This window comes from Pelecanus crispus, chromosome 13, assembly GCF_030463565.1.
Source record: "Pelecanus crispus isolate bPelCri1 chromosome 13, bPelCri1.pri, whole genome shotgun sequence".
Classification (NCBI taxonomy): domain Eukaryota; kingdom Metazoa; phylum Chordata; class Aves; order Pelecaniformes; family Pelecanidae; genus Pelecanus; species Pelecanus crispus.
The window spans coordinates 13,195,410-13,215,326 of NC_134655.1; the positions used below are offsets into that span (position 1 = coordinate 13,195,410).

Sequence of the window (19,917 nt, forward strand, 5' to 3'; positions counted from 1 at the left end):
CAGGGCCGGCCCCGGGGGCATCGCCGTCGCACGGCTGCTGCGTCCTCCCCGGGCCCCCCCCGCGGCTCCGGGTCGGGGCCGAGCAGCCGGTGCCTGGCGGTGCCGGGGAGGGGGGGAGGCGGTGCCAGAAGTGGAACGGATGGGGCACTGGGCTATCCGGATGCCCGGAGCGCTGTGAGCTGTGGGGAAGGGGAGGTGTGGGAGCTGCAGGCGCTGATGCGATCGGCTCCGGCAGCTGCTCTGTTGCTGCCGGGAGGACACAGCCCTAGCAGCACAGCCTGGGTAGGGAGTGAGGAGAGAGCTCTGCTGCAGCAAGGCAGCCCAGCCCTGACCCTCGCAAGGTGGGTGCTCGGAGGTGGGAAAGGTCTGCCCCCCAGCACATCCCACAGGGGAATTCAGACCGTGTCACCGAGAATGCATCGTCTTTGTACCCAAATGGAGGCAGAAAGCTTCCTTCTTGAGCAGACACCCTGATCTGGAAACTTGGGGAAAATTCTGATATAAGCTTTGTACTCTGAGGCCCTGCCTCCTTTTTTTTAACTTACCTTTAACTCTGGCCTCGTAGACTGGGGTCTAGCTTTCAGTCAGAATCTTCCCTTGTAAATCTTCTGATGCATCTTACACGGGTGGCCAGAGGTGCACCTCCTCGCTGCCATGTCTTGCTTATGACAGTGGGAATTTCAGAGCTATGACCCAGACAGCATGACCCAGAGGAGCAAACCTGCCCCAGAGAAAGGGACCACCGGGTGGTGGGTGACACACACATGTATGTGAGGCAGCAGAGAGCAGCAGGATCAGCAGGGTGACCGGGAGGATGCAGACGAGCACACGTGAGTTCTCGTAGAGGTGAGACCGCATGTCGCTCAGAGAGTCTGCCAGCCAGGACCAGCAGATGCCTGTGGAAGAGACGTGTCCTAGTGACTGCGAGGAAGCGATGGGAGAGGGATGTGAGCCACGGCCCACGCTCCCAAGAGGTCTTTGTGGGACAGGTGGTGGCCAGGGCTTCACATGCTACCAGAACGAATCCCTCTGATCCCCGAAGCTGAGTCTTGCAGCAAAACTCTCTGCTGGGGAGAACACAGAGACACTAGAAACCCTCCTTTTTCTTGGATCTGAGTGTATTTTGAAGCAGCGTCTGACCTTCTTCCCTGTGCTGATGTGCAGCATCCAGCCGCTCTCACTCACACACATGCCACTTCCCTCGCTCTGGGGCCACCATAAGGAACTTCAACCCCAGGACAAAGCCAGTGCCCTCTGTGCAAACTGGGTTTATTTGTGTGCATAGCAAGTGGAGGAGTGAGCCTGGTCATGCACCCATGTACACAGAGGATGAGAGAGTCACTTGGGGCAGCACAAAGAGCGTTCCCCAGTTGGGGCCTGTCCTGGTTTTGGCTGGAATAGAGTTAATTTTCTTCCTAGTAGCAGGCATAGTGCTGTGTTTTGGATTTAGGATGAGAAGAATGCTGATAACACACTGATGTTTTAGTTGTTGCTAAGTACTGCTTATGCTAGTCAAGGACGTTTCAGCTTCCCATGCTCTGCCAGGGGCACAAGAAACTGGGAGGGGGCACAGCCAGAACAGTTGATCCAAACTGACCAAAGGGCTATTCCATACCATATGATGTCATGCTCAGTATAGAAACTGGGGTGGGGGGGTGTTGGCCAGGGAGCAGTGATCGCTGCTCAGGAACTGTCTGGGTATCGGTCGGCAGGTGGTGAGCAATCGCATTGTGCATCACTTGCTTTGTATATTATTATTATAATTATTATATTGTTGTTATTATTATCATTACTATTTTACTTTATTTCCATTATTAAACTGTTCTTATCTCAACCCAGGAGTGTTTCTCACTCTTACCCCTCCGATTCTCTCCCCCATCCCATCGGGGTAGGGGGAGTGAGCAAGCGGCTGCGTGGTGCTTAGTTGCTGGCTGGGGCTAAACCATGACAGGGATGCTGGGTGCCTTTGCTGCAAGCTGAGGCCAACAGGGTGGACAGGGAGCCTCCAAATCACAAGGGGCAGTGTGCCCACACCTCCAGCATTGAAAAACTTCATCTTTCCCAAGACACTTCCTGGAAAACTCCAGCCCCCTGGGCTGAAGTTCCTGCAGTGGTCTCCAGCGCAGGACTGCCCTGTAGGGCTAGCTGCCCACCCCTTTCTCCTCCACAGCAGATACATCAAGTGGATGGGGATTAAGAGGCAGAAACCCATGGATCTGTCACTCAGAGGTGGCTGGAGTGGGCAGTCAGTGCTGCTCAGGACAGGGTCTTCCTATCAGTCCCTCCCCTGTGGCAGCTGTTGTGCACTTACATGGGATCACCTTGCTGGAGTCTTCCGCATCATCCACATGTAGCTCCAGATCCAATTCCTGCCCTATCCTCAGCCTCACACTGCCCAGCTGGGAGGTGGCCTTGGGCTTCGTTGAGGGAATTAACACTGCCTGCCAGGCATTATTCCACCGTCAACAGGGCTCAGCCCTAGGTTCCTGCTTGAAGAAGATGACTAACCAATCCACTGAGTAAATAAGTGGTTTATTTACCCGACCATACAATTATTTATTTATTTATGCAGAGCAGCTCGAGCTGGGTGCCTCCAAAGAGGGACCCTGAACAAAGAAATCCCTGGGCAATCATACTCTTACAATCTAAGTTCCCCACTCCTCATGCAACAGTTCTGTCCAGTAGTAATATTAGGGTCTGGAGTCTACCCGTTCTTCATTGGGTCCCTTCATTGTCTCTAGGAGGGCCGTTTCTTTTCTTAACTCTAAGATTGCTGCATTAGTTGATGATGGTAGTGGCCTTCCTTGCTTCCTTATCTGCCAGCTCAAACCAGCTCTGGGCCTTTTACTTAACTAGGTAAAAGTTCAGCATATTTGGGTGTGGCCTGTGGCCTAAGGCTTCAGCAAATTTAGCTACTAATGCTAAGCAAGTTCTGTATAAGTAGTATACCAAATTGTGCAACAGGCTTGCAGTGATGGTAGAAGATCAGGGCAGTCAGCACCAGGAGCAGAAGACAGACAGCTATGAGGGCTATGTTTTGCAGCTGAGCACAGTGGGACCTGTGGCCCAGACTTCATCTGTGGCATTCCCTGGAAAGCCTGTAAAATCAGATTAGGATGAGAAAATAATGGACTAGGTCGAGGGTCTAGAAAAGTCCCGAGGTGCCTGACTGCCTTCAGCACCAACAGATGTGCCCACTAGGCTGGAGGCTGCTGCTTGGACCATCATCTCCCCTAGCTCTGCCCAGCTGACCAAGAAGGATCCGCAGAGCACTTTGGAGCACCCTTACCCAGCAGCTGAGGCAGCCTGGGAGGAATACTCATTGAAAGCAAGCCTTGCCTCTCCTGGAGAGAGTAGGTTGAGGTGGGAGTGTGGACATACAGTGGGATCATGGGGCATGGCTTTGAAACATGCTGCCCTGAGCACATGGTGGAGGCAGGACGCCTTGGCTCCAGGCTCCTCTTGCACTCACGGGCTAGAAACAGGCTGGTAACAATGTGGGGTAGGAGGCAAGAGATATGGAGAGCAGAGAGAAGCCCTGCAGTTAATCATGGAATATGTAGTAGAAGGGAGAAATGTGACAAGAGACACCTGACAGACAGAAAAAGGAAGTCTAAGTCTGTTCATTCCCTCTTGGTTACATACGGGGAAACAAAAGCAGAGGAGGCAGTGAGCAGCTTGGCCCTAGCTCCATGGCTGAGCTGGGAATTAAGCTGTGCTTTTCTGAGTTGGCTTCGCTCCCTGTCAGCCAAGGTCCCTGCTCAGGTGCTCTCTTCAGCATGCTGCTGCCCGTTTCTGTTACGTGCTAGCAACTTTTTCTGATAATGGTGCCTGTCTGCCCAGCTGCAATACCTGCATACACCCCCCCCACATCTGGCTCAGGTTGGGGCTGTGTGTTGGGGGCTCTCCATCCAGCACGGAAGAAGCTGGATTCAGAAGCAGCCCTGGCCCATGGCTTATCTGGCTAGGGCTCAGCATTGAAACACCTCGCACACTTTGGATTGCAAAATAATCTTTGCTTGGGCTATACTAGAAAGGGATGTCAGGGATGTGTTTTGTCTTCCTGGAGAGACCAGATAGCTGCATGATCACTGGATTCACCCAGCCCAGGCAATCCTAGCAGCTGAGCCATGAAAGAGAATAAGATCCCCAGTGTCCAGGAGGATTTGACCAGTCAGCCCCTGCTGCAGCAGAGCTCTTTGCAGGGTGGTGACTAGGCAGGGCATCCCCTGGCTGAGAGGCAGAGGGCTTTGTGCTGGTCCAGCCCTTCCCCTGCACAGAAATGTCTGTGGCTTGGGGGAGGCTGTGATGCATCTCAGATCTGTGTCACACTGGGAGAAAACAGCGTCTGTTCTCCATTCTCCACAAGATAAATGTCAAGAGATGCTTCCAGTAATGGATGCCAGAGCTTGGCAGAGTCTGACACATCTGCCCACCTGCCCACAGCCCCTTCCTAGTGCTGTCGCTCAGCACAGCCCCTTCACTGCTTCCTGGGTGGCTGGAGAACAACATCCTGGAGCTGCTCAGGGCTGGTTGGTGAAGGCTGCTCAGTCATCTGCAGAGATTTCAGCCCTGTTTCCTCTTTGAAAATAATCCAGAGAGGGCTCTGGTGCACACAGCTTGTTCTGTGATCTAACCTTGTGTCACCAGACAAATGTGCCACAACATGGCAGCCTGTTTCTGGGGGCAGGATGAGTCTGAGCATCCACTGGTACAGGCAGGGACTGTGTCCCTGCTTCACCAAGCAGAACTGCGTACCAGCCCTGAGAGGCAAGGCAGCCAGAACCATACGGAGCAGGCAGTCCTGTGTGACTGACTACACCTGCATCTGAGCAGGTGGACTTGTGGTTCTCACCAATTTTGCGTTGCCAAAACCCCCTGCTCTTGACCGGTGCCCATCAGTCCCTCACCCTTAAATACCTGATGGGTATTTAAGCTACAGCTGCTCAGGCCCAGTAGTGGTAGCCATGGGCAGAGGGTGCAGATGTCTGCCATTATCCAAGGGCATCAACATGGGGGACTGGGCCAGCTCCTTAGTGAGTGTGTGTGGGTCTCTGTCTACAGTCCAGCTGCTGTTCAGGGCTGAGCTTATGTCTCTGCTCTGTTGTCTCTGCCATCAGGCCCTTCACGATGCCTGGCATGCTCCTCTGCACTGGTGGTCCAGAGACTGCAGCCAGCTGTCCTTGTGCAGCATTGGCCATTGTGCTCAGGAGAGACACAGTTGCCTTGGAGCTGAGGAAGGTTGCCTTGAGAAGGGCCGAAGGTGGCAGGTTTTGTCCTCCCAGACTGAAGGCTACCCTGCCTCAGGCAAGGGTGTTCCCCTTTGAGAAGCTTATGGCTCCAATATTCTCTTCAGGCCAGTCCCTGCGAGGCAACCTGTCCTCTCATCTGTGCCTGGTTATTGTCAGAATGCAATTAAGCCAAAGGGTGATTGCATCTCGTGCTTGGGGCTATAATGTAATCACTGCCAGGGCCACAGCAAAGACTCCTTGTACAGCAATGTGGAGCCTGGAAGTAGCATGAGGCTTTTTCAGCCCTGCTTCTTTTGAGACATCAGCTTCTGATCTCCGCTGGGTGTGGGTTCAGGTCACACGACCAGGCTGATCTGCAGCTCATGTCCCTGACTCCTCTGGACACAGGCTGTGGAGGAGACCGTCTGCATGCACCACAGCTAGCCCAGTGCACCCAAAGGTGGGCAGGAGCTGGGTGGCTCAGAGCAGCCATTTCTTGCACAGCCACCCTGGGGTCCCCATCATGACCATCCCCTGGTGCTGCTGCGGCAGAGCTCTCCTCAGAGCTGCCCCAGGCCGAATCTCTTATAGGTATGAGCAGAGACTACCTGACTCTGATGGGGTGCCATGGGAATTCACAAGCCAGTCGCTGACTGTTGCTGGGCTGGTGCACCTACCCTGCCCATTCCACTGCAATGGTGGCCAGCACCTGGCTCAACCCCCCGATTCTCCAAAGCCCCCTCATAACCCTGCCTCTCACCCCATGCCAGCTGCCAGAGGTGTTTGTGGGGCTGCCTGGCTCCCGAACCAGAGGGAGGACTCAGCGCTCGGGATGGGTTGGCGCGGGCTCTGACGAGCTGGCAGTGATGACAATGCTGCCACTGCTGCGGAGAAGAGTGCTGCCTGCCTGCTCCACAGCCCGCCAGGCGGTCCAGCCCTTTGTGAGGTGGCCATTGCTCTGGAAGGTCCCCACCCCATGAGAGGCATGAGACAGGAGCCGGCGTCACCCTGCTTATTGCCATTCCTGGGAGGGTGCCAGGGACGGGGAGAGCCACCCGTGGCAGGACGATGGCTCCGGCCCATGACACACCTTGCTGGGGATCATGGCAAGGCTCATCCAGTGGTCAATGTCCCACCAGAGCCCCTGTGAGCCACAGGGACCTACCAGTGAACGAGCAAGGAGGGCTTGCTCGAGGCAGGCTTGGAAAGCAGGATGGTGGCACTCAGCAACAGCAGCAGGAGCATTATGGGAAGAAGATGAAGGGAAGTGGAAGGCCAAAGCCCAGTGCTGAGTCAGGTTGAGCAAGTGCTGCCCCTCCCTCGAGGCACTGATGCCCACTGATTGTGAAATGGACACTGGGGCCTGGAGCAGGGCCTCCTCCCCCAGCCCTTATCTTTGCTGCTTCCTCCTCCTCCAGGACTGTGCCTGGGCAGCCGGAGCTTGTGCAAAATGAAGATGAGAAGCTCTGGGGCTAATTAATTACTAGCTGCTGGTAATGCTGACTGAGCCCCCAGGGAATCCAAGGCCGGAGCAGAGGAGAAAGTGCAGAGAGATACTGGAAAATTACTGTTTAATTCTTCAGCACTACACTGGAAAATTACTGTTTAATTCTTCAGCTTTACATCTGACTATATGGCATCTGGGAGATGAGGGACAGGAAGAGGCTGAAAACAAGGCAGCCACCGCAACAGCTACGCAGGCCGCCTTCTCCCCAGCAGCAGGGGTGGCCAGGGCCCTGGAGGGCTGGCTCTGACCCCAGTGAGAGTTCAGTGACCAGTTGGATGCAGGTCCTTGGGCCGGTGCTGCCCATGCCTGGCCCCCACAGCCGTCAGTACTCCTGCTGAGTGTCGCAGCCAAGGAACTCTATCCGCAGCGCAATGTGGTTGTGCCACTGGCGGGGGTGTACCCTCACATAGCGGGCAAAGAGGGGGGGCTCCAGGGTATTCATCACTGTGCTGGTGTGGTCTTGGTTTGCCTTGAAAATCTGGAGAGGAGATAGAAATCAGGGGTTGCGCTCTCCTCTGCTGGTATAGTGAGCCCATGACTTGAGGGCATGATCAACCCAGACAAGAGCCACTTGGGAATGCTTTAGGGAAGAAAACACACAGCCAGGCTCACTGCTCTTGCAAAAAATCCTGTGAGCATGTTTGCTGCCAAGGGCTGTGCTTGCTGCCCCAGGGGTGGCCATGGGCTGCCTCTGGCCGTAGAGCTGCTCTTGCCTACCTTCTCCTTGCCGTCCTGCAGGACCAGGCTCCAGTGCACGCCGTTCTGGCTGCTGGAGACAGCAAACTCCTTCACAAACATGTGGGTGAAGACAGCTTTGGCGCCTTGGGTTATGATTGCAGTCACCTTCTTGGTTACTTCAAAGTCCACCTGCAGCCACTCACTGGGACTGTTGCTCTGGGGAAGGACAGACTGCCTTCAACCCTTCAGCAGCAATGAGAAAGACACGTTCATTGCAGCCGAAGCCAAGCTAGCCCTCCACATAGTCCTGGGCTTCACCTACCCTACCAAGCATCTGTTTGGAGCTGCTGGGTGCTAAATCAGTGCAGCAAATCTCCTGCCTGTGTACAGACAGCTTGCACGTGGCTGTACACACCCCTCCGCCCAGCCCTGCCTGCTGGGATCCCACCTGCCTGCCCATGCCCCAGCTGCCTGGCTGGGGATCTCCTTGCATGGGCTACCTTTGGCCTCCATGCGTTGGTCCTCCCCTGCAGGTTCAGGCGGGCCTGGGAGGGTGACCAGCTGGAGAAGACATTGGTGCTGTAGGAGGAGGCGGAAATGCGCTGGTCAGGGATCCCTCTGTTCTCCATTCCTAGGGGCATGGAGCAGCCTGGAAGAAAGGAGCAATGCTTGTCAGAGGGGGGAACAGACCCATCATGGAGATGCCTTCTGGCTGCTCACTGGTCCAGCCACCCTCCATGCACTTTCCCTGGTTACAGGTTCTCCTGTGCCTTGCTGCAGTGTCATGGTCCCTGCACTGCTCAGGGCCCCTGTGTGCAGCATGACACTGGCTGGGGAGTGCCAAACTAGACCTGACACTAGTCCACCTTCTTTTCTTCCTGGAGATTTTATCTAGGAAGAATGTGAAGGATTTGTGCATCTGCCAGGATGTAAGGAGAACCTGTCTCCGGGGGAAGGACAAGAATACCTGGCAGGGAGACACCCTGCACAGGGTGTGATCATGTGCACAGCTGCCTCAGAGCCGGCTGGAAGGCTTGTGGCGTGGGGTGACAGCACAGCCACTGCTGCTTGTAGCTGCTGGAAAGTCCTCCCTGCTCACGTGCAGGGATAAAGAAAGGATCCCGGAGCACCACTGCCCTAGGACACATTGTGGGCCAGAGCAGTCTCACCTTGGAGTTGCAAAACCAGAGGAAAAGCCAATAGCATCTGTCTCTGCTTGTTCCCTGCTTCCCCAGACTGAGGCAGCAGCTCCCCAGCTATCAGGTACTGCTGGAGGTTTCTGGTGGTTCAGGAAAAAGTGGTGAGAGCTGGTCCCATGCTCTCCCTCTGGTATGGCTCTCTCTAAGACCATAACAAGATTTTCCAATTTTGTTCCCCCAATGTCTCAATGCCACATCCAGCCTCCTCCTTCCCCCTCCACAACTGCCTGGGGAGTCATGAAACACTTGGAGCTTGTGCTCAGCACCCCAGTGGATCAGGCCCCAGCTTTGGTGCTTGGTATCTGGAGGTGGGACGTACTGTTCAGATCACAGCCGATGAGCTCCATGCGCAGTGTGGCTCGGATGCTGTAGTGAGTGGGATTAATGCGGATGTACCGGGCTATGATAGGAGGGTTGAAGTGATTTTCTTTCACTCCGGTTGCATCCACGTTTGCAAAGAACAGCTGCAGGGAAAGGGAGGAAAAGGATTGTTGTACCAGTGGAAAGAGAGCTAGATAGGACAAGGATTATTGGGAGAAGAGCATTTCTGTCTGACACTTCCGTATCTTATCACCATCCTTACAAGAGAATGGCAGCTCAGGGAAATTATTTGAGATGTGATTCAGACCAAAGAAGTGTGAATGGGCCAAATCAGGGTGAACCACTGAGAAACAGGAGGAGGAGAAACTTAGGGTCTGTGCAAATGAACATGTTTTTATATTTTCATCAGAGGGGAGAAAAAGAAGAAGAAGAAAACAAAAAGTCAGTCCTGGGACTTTTGAACCTGGGAAAATTTTTGGCCACAGCTGGTGTACACGATCGAGGCTTTTATGGAGACTTTTCTTTTCCTGCTGGAATGATCAGCTTATGCATATTTAGGCTGTGTTTTTTTCTAACAAGTAGAGATCCCCCAAATCATCTGCATCTGCACAAAGTTTTTAGAAAGCCAAATTTGCCTTTGGGGTCATAAAAGATATTCAGGCAAAATCTTATGCCTAGCTCTAAGTAACATGCATGCAATATAACATTAAGCAGTGGATCTCGCAGCCACCTGGGATCATGGAAAGAAATAGCTCAGTCATTTTAAAATGAAACAGATAGACACAGACAGCAAGTCCCTTGCAGATCTGTAATCTGCGATTCAGTCATCCTGGCAGTGAATGCTCACTGTTCCTTCCCTAATCAAATATCTCAGACACTCAGGAGATCTCTGCCTTGTGTACAGAGCTCCCTAGCCCTCATCACCCCAAGAGACCCCATTCTGGGAAGACACTGTCCTCAAGACCTATTCGCCTTACCATCTGGGTGCTGGTGGCATTCCCTTTGTATTTCCTCCACCTTTGCCCATCAAGGCTGTAGAAGACAACAAACTGGGAGATGTAGAGGCTGGATAACTTTTGTCGGGCCCCTTGGGTTTTTATGCTGTGAATAATCATGAGACGCAAAAGGTCCACCTGAGAATGAAAGTCAGGGATTCATTTCTGATGGAAAACCCAAGCCGCATTCAGGCAATGCACTGTAAACCCATGGAAATCACTTCCTTGTGATGTAACTGAGCAGAGCTTATGAAACTAGTTCATAAAGGCACAAGTCAGCCAACAGCTGGGAGAGGGCAGGGGAAAGCTCTTTGAAGAGGTGAGCTATTCTCATTTGGTCTTTGGGGGATTTTTGCACAATTTGATGCTGCAGCCAGACCATCAAGTGATTCCTCTCCTGCACTGAGGATGAATCTGGGGGTCAGACCAGCAGCAACCATGGACAGACCCACTGCCATTAGGATCTCAGAGGTCCCCTCCCAGAGGGGAAGGAGGGAAAGTAGCAGGACGTAGCTGGGGCTATCCATGCAGATCCTTCTGCACAAGCAGCCATATGCATGCCCTTGCAATGCCCCCAGCAGTGCCTGCAACCACGGAGCCCCACTTACCTGGACCCAGGCATTGCTGCGGTCGGTGCTCCAAGCATTGATGGAGCCAGTGTTATCCAGCCTGGCCAGGTAAGGAGCCCACTGCCCTGAGAGGAGAGCACACAAGTATGAGGGTGCTGCTGACCACTCACGCTGCCCAGCCTGAGGCTGTGAGCAGCCCATCCTCAGGATGAGGTCTGAGGATCACCCTAGGGTTTAGTAGCCACATAGAGGGTGGCAGAGCACTGACATGATGGGAGAGACATGTGGGAAGGCACTTTCAGGTCCCAAGTGGAACACTGACATGGGCATGGATGGAGGAAGGATTCTGCCAGGGACGCAGTGTAGCAGGGCCTTGGGCAGGCAAGCACCTGAGTTGTATTGGTTGAAGCTGCCCCAGCCTCACCTGCCTTCCTTGCAGCAACAAACCCTACTCACCATACTGCCCCGATGCTGTGATCTGAGAGTCTGCAATGTGGCCCGAGGCCAGGCCGAGGGCATTTCGGCAGTCTGCAGCCAAACAGGGAGAAAGAGGGTGAAAACCAGGGAGAGTTGATTAGATAACAAGGCTTTTGAAGGAAAAGCCTAGGCTGGGTAGCAGCCTCAAGGCTCAGGGAGGTTGTCTCAAGCTTCTAGGAGCCCCTAGGCTTGTTTGTTTCACATTAAGCGGTGGGTTTCAGATGTCTCCACATCCATCCCTGAATCTTAGGGGTGCTGGAATTTCTTGCTCCCAACCCCAATGTCAGCAGCAGAGAGTTCCCAGCATCAGCCACAGCAGCCTCTTGCCAAACTCCTGTCCCTGAGTCCCCGATCTCTCATTCCCATGTCCTGATCTCCCAGCAATGCTGACAAGTGTCTCTTCCTTGTACCCATGTCTTGTTCCTGGGCTTTTTTGTTGCTAGGCAGCATCTTTTAAAAACAAATATCACATCGCTGAAGGAAAGTCTGCCTGACACCCCTGTGTCTCTGTGTCTCTCTTCTGGTCTGCTGAGCACAGGGCTGTTTGTCTTTTATAATAACCATTATTATTAGTGACTTGTCACATCTTGGCATCTCTGCTGCATGGCAAATGTTTCTGGGGAAAATGTGAATTTGAAATCTTAAGCAGATTTTTAACTTATGGAAACATTTTCTGGCTGACATTTAATACTCCTTTAGGAAGAGGAGAGAGACTGTCACTGTGTGATAAAATACTACTCTCACAAACCACTTCCTCCAGTGCTAACTTATGGTGAGGTAGAAATGTGGTGTTCTGCGATGAATGAAGTCAGAGGTTTCCTGTGGATTTTGCAGTTGCTCTTGGGGCTGTTTCTATCAGAGCAACCTGTAGTCAGGCAGTGTCACTCACTGCCTCCTGCCATCACTCCATGCCTCAGTTTACCTCTTCATATGTGGTTAGGCAGCTGGGCACTGTACCTTCCTGAACAGCACGGGGAGGCACCAGTATGTGCATGCAGTTGCTGGGGTAAGTGCATTTTACAGGAGGACCAGGGACCCTCAATTTTGGAAAACAAGAGCTCTGGGAGAAAATATTTTCAGGCAAATGAAACTGGTCTCCCAGCCCTCACCCCAACCATGTCCCTGACTCTGTGTTCTCTCCTGGGCTGTGTATGGTGGCAAGTTGTGACTTTCTTTCAGAGTGGAAACCCAGAAGACCCACTTGGGTCACCCCAGGGGAAACACTGAGAGCCCTGGTAGAGGGAGCTCATGTTTTTCATGCTGGCCATCACCATGACAGCAAGTGGGCCAGGGCACAAAGAGGATCACTCACTCGGGTTGTATACGAGGAAGAGAGCACTCATCCCAGCTTGCTGGTGCTCTCCCACTTTGCACTCTACCCGCCAGATCCCGGCATGCGAGGGCCACATCTCCACTGTCCCGAAGACACCTGGCCAGGAATGGAAAGCAGAGCAGAGGGGAGTTACTGGCTGTACTGGGATGCCACAGTGCCAAGCGCTGTGCAAACACAGAGCCAGACTCTTCCAGATCCATCCCCCCTCCTTGCTGTCCCTCTGCAGGCTTGGCACTTCCTAACGGACATGGACATGAAGACCCAGCAGCCAGGGTGTGCACAGTGCCTGCGCTGCATCTCACCAGGATAAAGGTTGTAGACTCCCATGCGATACTCCTGGCTAGTCCTGACGCTGAACAGCTGCCCGTGAAAGTGGACGGAGTGGATATCCTCAGTGCTGCCCATATTCAGTAGGTGCCACCGGACCCGTTCCTGCTGAGCCATCACCAGCCCAGGCAGTGTGTCACTCACGTAGCCGTTGATGGCTGGGGAAGGCAGCAGTCAGGAGCTGCTCAAGGCTCCAGGGTTTTTCCATCCCAATATAGATTGTGAGATGGAAAGGGCAAGGGCAAGGGTCCTCACCATGGAAGGAATGGTTTCTCCTAAAATCAGGGTTGTCCTGCTGGATGCGGCAGGGAGGGCGGCAGTTCCTCTCCATGTTCTCCAGGAAGTACCAGCTTTTGGTCTCGTCAAAGATGGTGAAGAGCAGGGAGAACTCCTGCACAGCCAGCTGCCGCCTGAAAATGAAGCTCAGCACCCCATGGTGGCAGATGATCAGCGGCCCAATGAGGCCTGAGTGTAGGTCCTTCTCCTGCCAGGGAGCCAGGAAAGAAGGGTTTACTGCAGAGCGGGAGGCAGCGCTGATGCCCGCAAGTGGCACAGCAGAGAGGAAAGCAGTGGCCCTGTCTGCATTGCTGGCTTGGCTCCCACTCGTGCACAGGGCATGGCATGTGCAGGGTGGGAAGGACATGCTGGGTTCACTGGGGGATCCCTGCTCTGCCCCTAGCTAAGAAAGGCTGTGCAGCAAGTGTTTGCATGTGCTTTCAAGACAAGTGGTGTCTGTCCGTCCAACAGTCCCTACCCCACTAACATTGGAACCCATGGGCCAAATTCAGCCAGGTTTGGCAGAGAGGTAGAGGACTGCAGAATGCTAGTTTCCTACAAGCCTCATAAGCTGGTACAATGGGGGAAAAGGGGAAAAACCCATTTAAGAGAAGGGAAGAGAAAAGAAAGCACCAGCAGGCATTCATCACTGTATTAGACACCTGAGAATCTACACTGCCAGAAGCTGCTTTCAGCACAGCACCATAGGAAAAGCCTTGACCTCACAGCCAGGACCCAGGCATGCTGCCCATCTCTCCTCCTTGGGATGCCCCATGGAGCACGCTCCCACCTACCAGGTCCACATTGGAGAAGTAAGCCCAAGCCTTGCAGTCAAACTCCTCTGTGGTGGGTGCCATCTGGGGCAGGACTTTCCAGGAGTACTTCCGGAGCTCACCGGGCTGCACCACCTCTCCACCTTGTGTTGTACCCTGTGTCTCCTCGTAGGCTTGCAGTGTGGAGTGGAAGGAGAAGGGCCGCGAGGCCAGGTTCTTGAATGTAACCTGCACCAGAAGGAAGGCAAAGCAAAGGGAGTGTGGGAGGGGGCTAGGTGCAGTGCTGATGGTGCCCTGGACCCTGGGGTTGGATCCAGCCAGCTGGTGGGAAGGAGGCAGCCATGTCTCCAGTGCCCAGACCTCCAGCTGGGCCCCATGCAGTGGCCAACCCCTGCTGAACCACAAGCTGTGGCTGTGCAGTGTGATCCCCAGTGGAAAGTGCATCCCAGTCATGTCAGCAGGATGAGGCCCTCTCCCTGCTCAATGGTGGCAAGGTCAGCTACACTACTGTCTCTGGAGCCCAAAGGTGCTGAATCCTTCCTGCTGAAGATTTCAGTGAAAATTGGACAACTTCTCCAGGCATACGAGTCCTGAGCTTGGTGAAGAGCTTTTCACCTCTTCCTTAGGTGGTGAGGGAAGCCCGAGCCTGCCCTCACATAGAGCACCCAAAGAAGCTGTACTGAACCCTGCTTAGCTCATTACCCTTTTTACAATCCCTTCACCCAAAAGGCTCCCCATGAAGCCCAGGAGCTGCTCAGGCTGTGCTGTTACAGGGGTTGGGTCTGTCTCAGGTCCAGGGCATTGCATCTGAATGCTCTGAGGTTCCTGCTGGCCCATTCCTCCAGCCACTGAGGTCCCTCTGAATGGTGGCTCTGCCTCCCAACCTGGTGCCATCCACGTGCCACGCAGGGCGCCAATGGGGCAGCCCCTGCCCCTGAGTCCTGAAGGCGAACCCACAAGCATCGCAGAGCCTGCAGGCCCACCTCAGCACTCCCTCTGGCTGAGCACAGCCAGCAATGGGGGGATTTCAGGTTTTATAGGAAATGGGAACTTTCAATTCACCATGATGACATCTTCAACTTCTGCCCTGATGTATGGCCCAAGGATGCCCAAGTGCTCGTCCAGCTCTCCCCGCAGCAGGGGCTGTGTGAAGGAATCATCCATGTACTCTCGGAAAACCACCTTGCGGTACTGCCGGAAAGGCTTCCTTCTGCCGCTCCAGGGGTCCCTGCTGGGGTGAGGGCAGTTAAGCAAGTCAGGTGATACTGTCCTATAGGGAGGACAGCCATGGCAGGGCTGCTGCAGAGCAGGGGCGATGCAGAGCCTAGAGCATCCCTGACCCACTTGCAAGGAAGCTGTTGCTGGCATTACAAAACTCCCCAGGTGGAGGGGAGGTGCTGGGAGCACCCTTCCCCTGGGCTGCTTGACTGGGTTGTACAGTCATAGACCTGTGATCCCGCCTGCCAGGACATACCAACTCATGCATCAAGTCATGCCACACAGTGCAGGAGGAATACATGAGGGACAGTGACACTTACATGGCTTTTAGGAAGTGCTGGGGTCTCTGGTTCCTGTATTCCCACATCACCTCCACCGCTGCAATGAAGTATTGCCGTACCTCCCCCTGGAAGGAGCGTGGGTCGTGCTCCTCTTCACCATAGATGTCAAAATCCTCCATGGTCTGCTCCGTGTCACCGTACTCGTCGTAGTCCAGCTTGTCAGCCTTTGGTGTCAAGGGGCTGGAATTGTTCAGAGCCAGTCCCTCCCTATGTCCTGGGGCATGGCTCCTCTTCCTAGATGTGCTGTTGCTTTCCCCATCCTCCTTGGACCGTCCTAGGCCCTGACCCTCTATCTTCCCAGTTTTTCTGAGGACATCTTCCCCACCAAGCACCTGCCATCTATCCAGACTGTCTTGCACATATTTGGCTGTTTCTTCAGTAGTGCTGTTGTTGCGAGCAGGGCTGCTTGGAGACAGGGAATAGTTCTCTTTGGAGGCTGGTTTCATAGGGATTTCTTCTGAGATTTGCCCAGACATGGTCTCAGGCACATAGTCCTCCATGGCATTGGCCTTGAGCTGCTGAGGCTGAGGACTGAATTGACCCAGCTGCTCCACGGAGTTTGTCTCCTCCATCTGGCTTCTCCCCTGAGCTTGCTTGCTCCCAGGAGCCCCCCAGACAGCACTTCTACCCGGCTGCAGCTCAGCCAAAGCTGGGCTCCGCAAGCCCGCGGTGTGTCCCGCTGCACCCAGGGAGACCAGGTCCCAGTTTGAGGCCAGACCTGTAGCCACAGCAGCAGTCTGCATTTCTGAGCTGCTTGCTGCCATCGCTGCCTCACTCCCCAGTGCTCCACGTGTGAGGAAGGAGCATCCGCTGCACTGGACCCCCTTACTGCTGCTCTCTACACCCCCATCTGTGCTTGGCTTCCCCTCAGGATGCGTCTCATTAGCACTACCTCCAAGCAGAGCCTGTGGAGCATCCCTGCCCGGGTGTAGTCTCCCCTCAACCATGTTTGATTTTTCTTCTAGGCTTTGCTGGGCCACCATCACCTTAGGCAAAGTGTTGCTTGATATGAGGGACCTCTTTTTGAAGTGAGTGCTGCAAAAATGGGAATGAGGTCCACATGCCTTTGGGGCTTTCTTATTCACTGCTGTCTCAGGGGTCTGGCTGGCCAGATCCTGCTCTGCTCTAGTACCCTCAGACAGGGGCTCCCTGCTGCCAGGCCAACTGGTGTTGGGAAGACCCAGACCATGCATCAAGACTCTGCTCTCCAGTGACCTGGCTTGTCGAGCTCTCCAGTCATGGCTACTCACGCTTGGGGCTGGAGCTCTGTGTCTCAGAAACTGCTCAGGGCTGTTTAAAAAAGCATTTGGGAACTGCCTTGTGTCATTGGCCATGACGTTCGATTCAGGAAAGGCAAAACTATCCATCTCTGGTAATTCCTTAGCGGCTGTAGCATCCTGAAACACTGCCTCCAAGATTAATTCATCCCTCTCTTCCATCGTTATATAGCTGGAAGGCTCAAGGTCATTGGTGTGTGCAAAGGTGGTTTCTAGAAGGCTTGTGCCTTTGGCAAGTTCACTGGCTTCTTGTTCTGTGCCACTTTTTGCAGGCAAGGAGTTACTTTCATCTGTGAGGATTTGTTCTTGTGCCAGTGTGCTGGGTCCCAGGTCTGAGAAAGAAAAATTTTTCCCTTCAAAAGACTCATAAAAGCCTTGTGAAACCACTTGGTGAGGTCTTTTTTCCAGCCTATCATCTAGCTCATTTGATGAATAATTGCTTTCTCTGGTGTGACTGTGAACCACTGCATGAAAAGTCCTGTTGTCTTCTGAAGATGCAGAAAGATTGCCCAGTGTGGAGGAGGAGTTATGATCAGTACTTAAAGCTGGTTCTGTATTGATTGTCTCCTTTGACTCGTGTAGATTTAAAGATATTTTATCAGCCCCTCTTAGCAACTTGTCCTCAGCACCCTGTGAAGACATGTCTTGAAGTCCTTCATTGAGCTCCAGGTCATTCTGGTGAAATGAGCTCCTGTTCTCTTGAAGAGGAGCTTTTCTAGTAGCATAAGCAATTGAGTCCCACAAGCTTGTTACAGGAGTAGTTGTCTTTTGAGGCTCTGCTTCCAGGATCTCTAACGTATGACCAGACTGGACCATTGTCCTTTTTACTGGCTCCTGCACCTCTGAGACTTTTGTCACCTTCTTTTCTGCCAGAGCGTCTTCTGGAGCTGGTGTGGCTTGGTGCAGCCATTGCTGACCTTCTTCTGAGCTCACAGTACCATGAACCCTTCCACTGACACTCGCTAAGTGTTCTCCATGTGGGAGAGCTCCAAGCCCTTCATCCTCTCTGATGATTTCTGACAATTCTTCTTCATCTTTCAGGAAGAATTCATAGGGCACTGATTCATAGTTTTTCTCTAGCAGAGAAGACATGGAAATATCAGGTGGATTTGGGATTGTTCCTAAAAGTGTTGTGCCACTGGAAGAGGAATCAGAAATCCTGCCATTGCTCGGGAAGGCCCCATGGCTGGGTTCTGTCAAGCACAATCTTGGCTTCTGTGTCTCATTTCTGGAAGAGGTCATGTTGTTCAGTTGCTCATTCACACATGGCCTCCGCCATCTCTTTCTTTTAGAGAAGCCCCTGGGTTGGAAGTCAAAGGCGTCCTCCTCCTCCTCTTCAGAACCCACATAATATTCCCCATCAGGGTATTGCTCAGGCTGGCACTGCAAGACTGTGAACTTGGCATGCATCCCTCGGTCTCTGAAATCAGGATTCAGGCACCCCAGCGTCCAGACGCCTGTCTCGAGAGAACAAGAGGACACCATCAGCCCACCACAATGGGAAGTCAGAAGAGCTGCCATCCCCAAGCCACTCGCTTGCTAGTGCAACCTATATTTTCAGGCAGCCTCTGGTTCATGGTAGTGATTTCATGTTTTCATAATCTGTAGAGTATCTTACAGCTGGACTTACAAGACATCAGGGTTGCTGGTAACATCAGAGCCAGTCCTGACAAGCACCATCAGCAGGGCCGGTGTTTCCTGCCAGAGCTTGGTGAGCTACACACACCTGTGATGCCCCAGCAATAGCTTGGTGAGAACAGTTAATGCACTGAGAACCCACAGAGCCTCCAGGATTATTGCCAGTAGCAGAGTAATCACCATAATCCACCCCAAAAGACATGCTGCTGCTGTCAAATTCACCTCTCCCCCAGGCAGTCGTCACGTCTCTCCCACTAAAGGAGAAAAAAATGGAAAGACTGCCTCTTGCTCACATCCCTGGCCAATGTGTTTGCTCCCTGTAGTGAGTGCCTCTTCTCCAGGTGCCAAGAGTGGGTGAGGAGGTGTATAATAACCAGGCTCTGATGCTGGAGAGAGCTGTTATCTGCTGCTGGCTGAGCTGCTTGCTTGCTTCAGATCAGCAGGCAATAATCAGAGCTCAAACCGATGCAATGTTTGCCTGGGCTTTAGAAAGCTTCCTGAGGTATCTAGAAACCCTGTCAGCTCGGGTCAGGATGCAGCACTCGTGACCATCATATCGGTGTTTGTAATCACCTGGTAAATTCTGTGTTTCCTCTGTGAGTGAGGAAATGGTTAACAGCACTGCTTTTGCAAATGCTAAGGAAAAAATGCTGAGTGGTGGGAAATAAAACTGAACGCTGAAGCAAATCCTTCCTAGGACTCCTCCGTGGCTGCTATTTATGTCCTTGCAAAGGTGTAGAGATAAATGGGATGCTGTGACCAGCAGCTGAACCCACAGCAGGGACAACACTGCTGCTCCCCTTGACCTCTGAGCTTGGAGGCAAGGGTGCAGATGCAACGTCCATGGGGCTCACATTACTGCAGCCAGCTTACTGACTTGGCAGCTTGTGTGACCTTAATGCACCCTATATTAATGAGGTAAAATACAGTAATTTAATTCCTTTGATTTAAGCTTTGGAAGGATTTAATCATTGCTGTTCCAGCAGGTTGTGCATCCCTTTGCTCTCAGGGCTGCCAAAATGTGATCGGGTACCAGGGACCTGGCTGGAGGTGCTCACTTATCTCTGCTGTGATGCCAAGCCCATGGTTTATAGAATAGCCCATGTTACTAACCTGGCTTTTCCAAACTCATGAAGACAGTTTCTCCAGAAAATGGGAAAAGGGTAAGCACGTCCTCAAAGACCATGTTGTGCTTGAATGTGTTTCCAGAGAAGAAGATGGAGAGGAAATTTGTTTGGGCCCCAACACTCAGGACATACCAGTACACAACTTCATGCAGGCAGAGTTTTGGTTGGAGGTTGTCAAACACAAAGCCGTTAATTGCTGGAAGAGAGCAAGGGTGAAACATTTCATGAGGACCTGATTCCCCCATGGCTGCTGAGCTGCTGCACGTTCCCTGCTTGTTCCCTGGGGCAGGGATAAGCCCATGTCTGCTGGGGCTTTGCAGGGAGTCCCTGGCCAAGCACTCACTGTGCATCACGTTGGAGGCATAAAACTGGGGGTCCTGGGTATCCACATGAGCTGCGTCAGTGCAGAACCGCCTGATATTCTCCTCTAGGTACCAGCTGCGGTTCTCATCAAAGACTGAAAACAGCACCAACCTCGTCTTGTCTGACATTATCTGGAAGGCGGAGAGGGAAGCGGTTATTCCTGGTCTGATCAGAGCACTCCCGGGGCCCAGGGTCTTAGCCTGGATGCATAGGGAACAGTTTACTGCTATTTCACTGGAGTTAGGGTCCAGGTTTGGAGAGAAGGGA

The 19,917-nt window shown here is 53.2% G+C and overlaps 1 protein-coding gene across 2 annotated transcripts in view; it reads right to left on the bottom strand.

Annotated features, from left to right (window-relative positions):
- Nucleotides 1-7,060: 7,060 nt before the first annotated feature.
- Nucleotides 7,061-19,917, bottom strand: part of F8 (coagulation factor VIII) — a 28,956-nt gene continuing 16,099 nt past the window's right edge. Inside the window, exons 12-26 of one of the 2 annotated variants that reach the window (XM_075720565.1) lie at nucleotides 19,631-19,781; nucleotides 19,274-19,483; nucleotides 15,225-17,979; nucleotides 14,749-14,914; nucleotides 13,708-13,914; nucleotides 12,893-13,121; nucleotides 12,613-12,795; nucleotides 12,290-12,406; nucleotides 10,957-11,028; nucleotides 10,540-10,625; nucleotides 9,914-10,069; nucleotides 8,935-9,079; nucleotides 7,917-8,065; nucleotides 7,456-7,632; nucleotides 7,061-7,216 (exon numbers count right to left, since the gene is read on the bottom strand). In XM_075720565.1, the coding sequence (XP_075576680.1) occupies nucleotides 7,061-7,216; nucleotides 7,456-7,632; nucleotides 7,917-8,065; nucleotides 8,935-9,079; nucleotides 9,914-10,069; nucleotides 10,540-10,625; nucleotides 10,957-11,028; nucleotides 12,290-12,406; nucleotides 12,613-12,795; nucleotides 12,893-13,121; nucleotides 13,708-13,914; nucleotides 14,749-14,914; nucleotides 15,225-17,979; nucleotides 19,274-19,483; nucleotides 19,631-19,781 (4,959 nt within the window). Of the gene's footprint in view, nucleotides 7,217-7,455; nucleotides 7,633-7,916; nucleotides 8,066-8,934; nucleotides 9,080-9,913; nucleotides 10,070-10,539; nucleotides 10,626-10,956; nucleotides 11,029-12,289; nucleotides 12,407-12,612; nucleotides 12,796-12,892; nucleotides 13,122-13,707; nucleotides 13,915-14,748; nucleotides 14,918-15,224; nucleotides 17,980-19,273; nucleotides 19,484-19,630; nucleotides 19,782-19,917 lie in introns of both variants that reach the window. The other variant, XM_075720566.1, reaches the window with a different exon arrangement.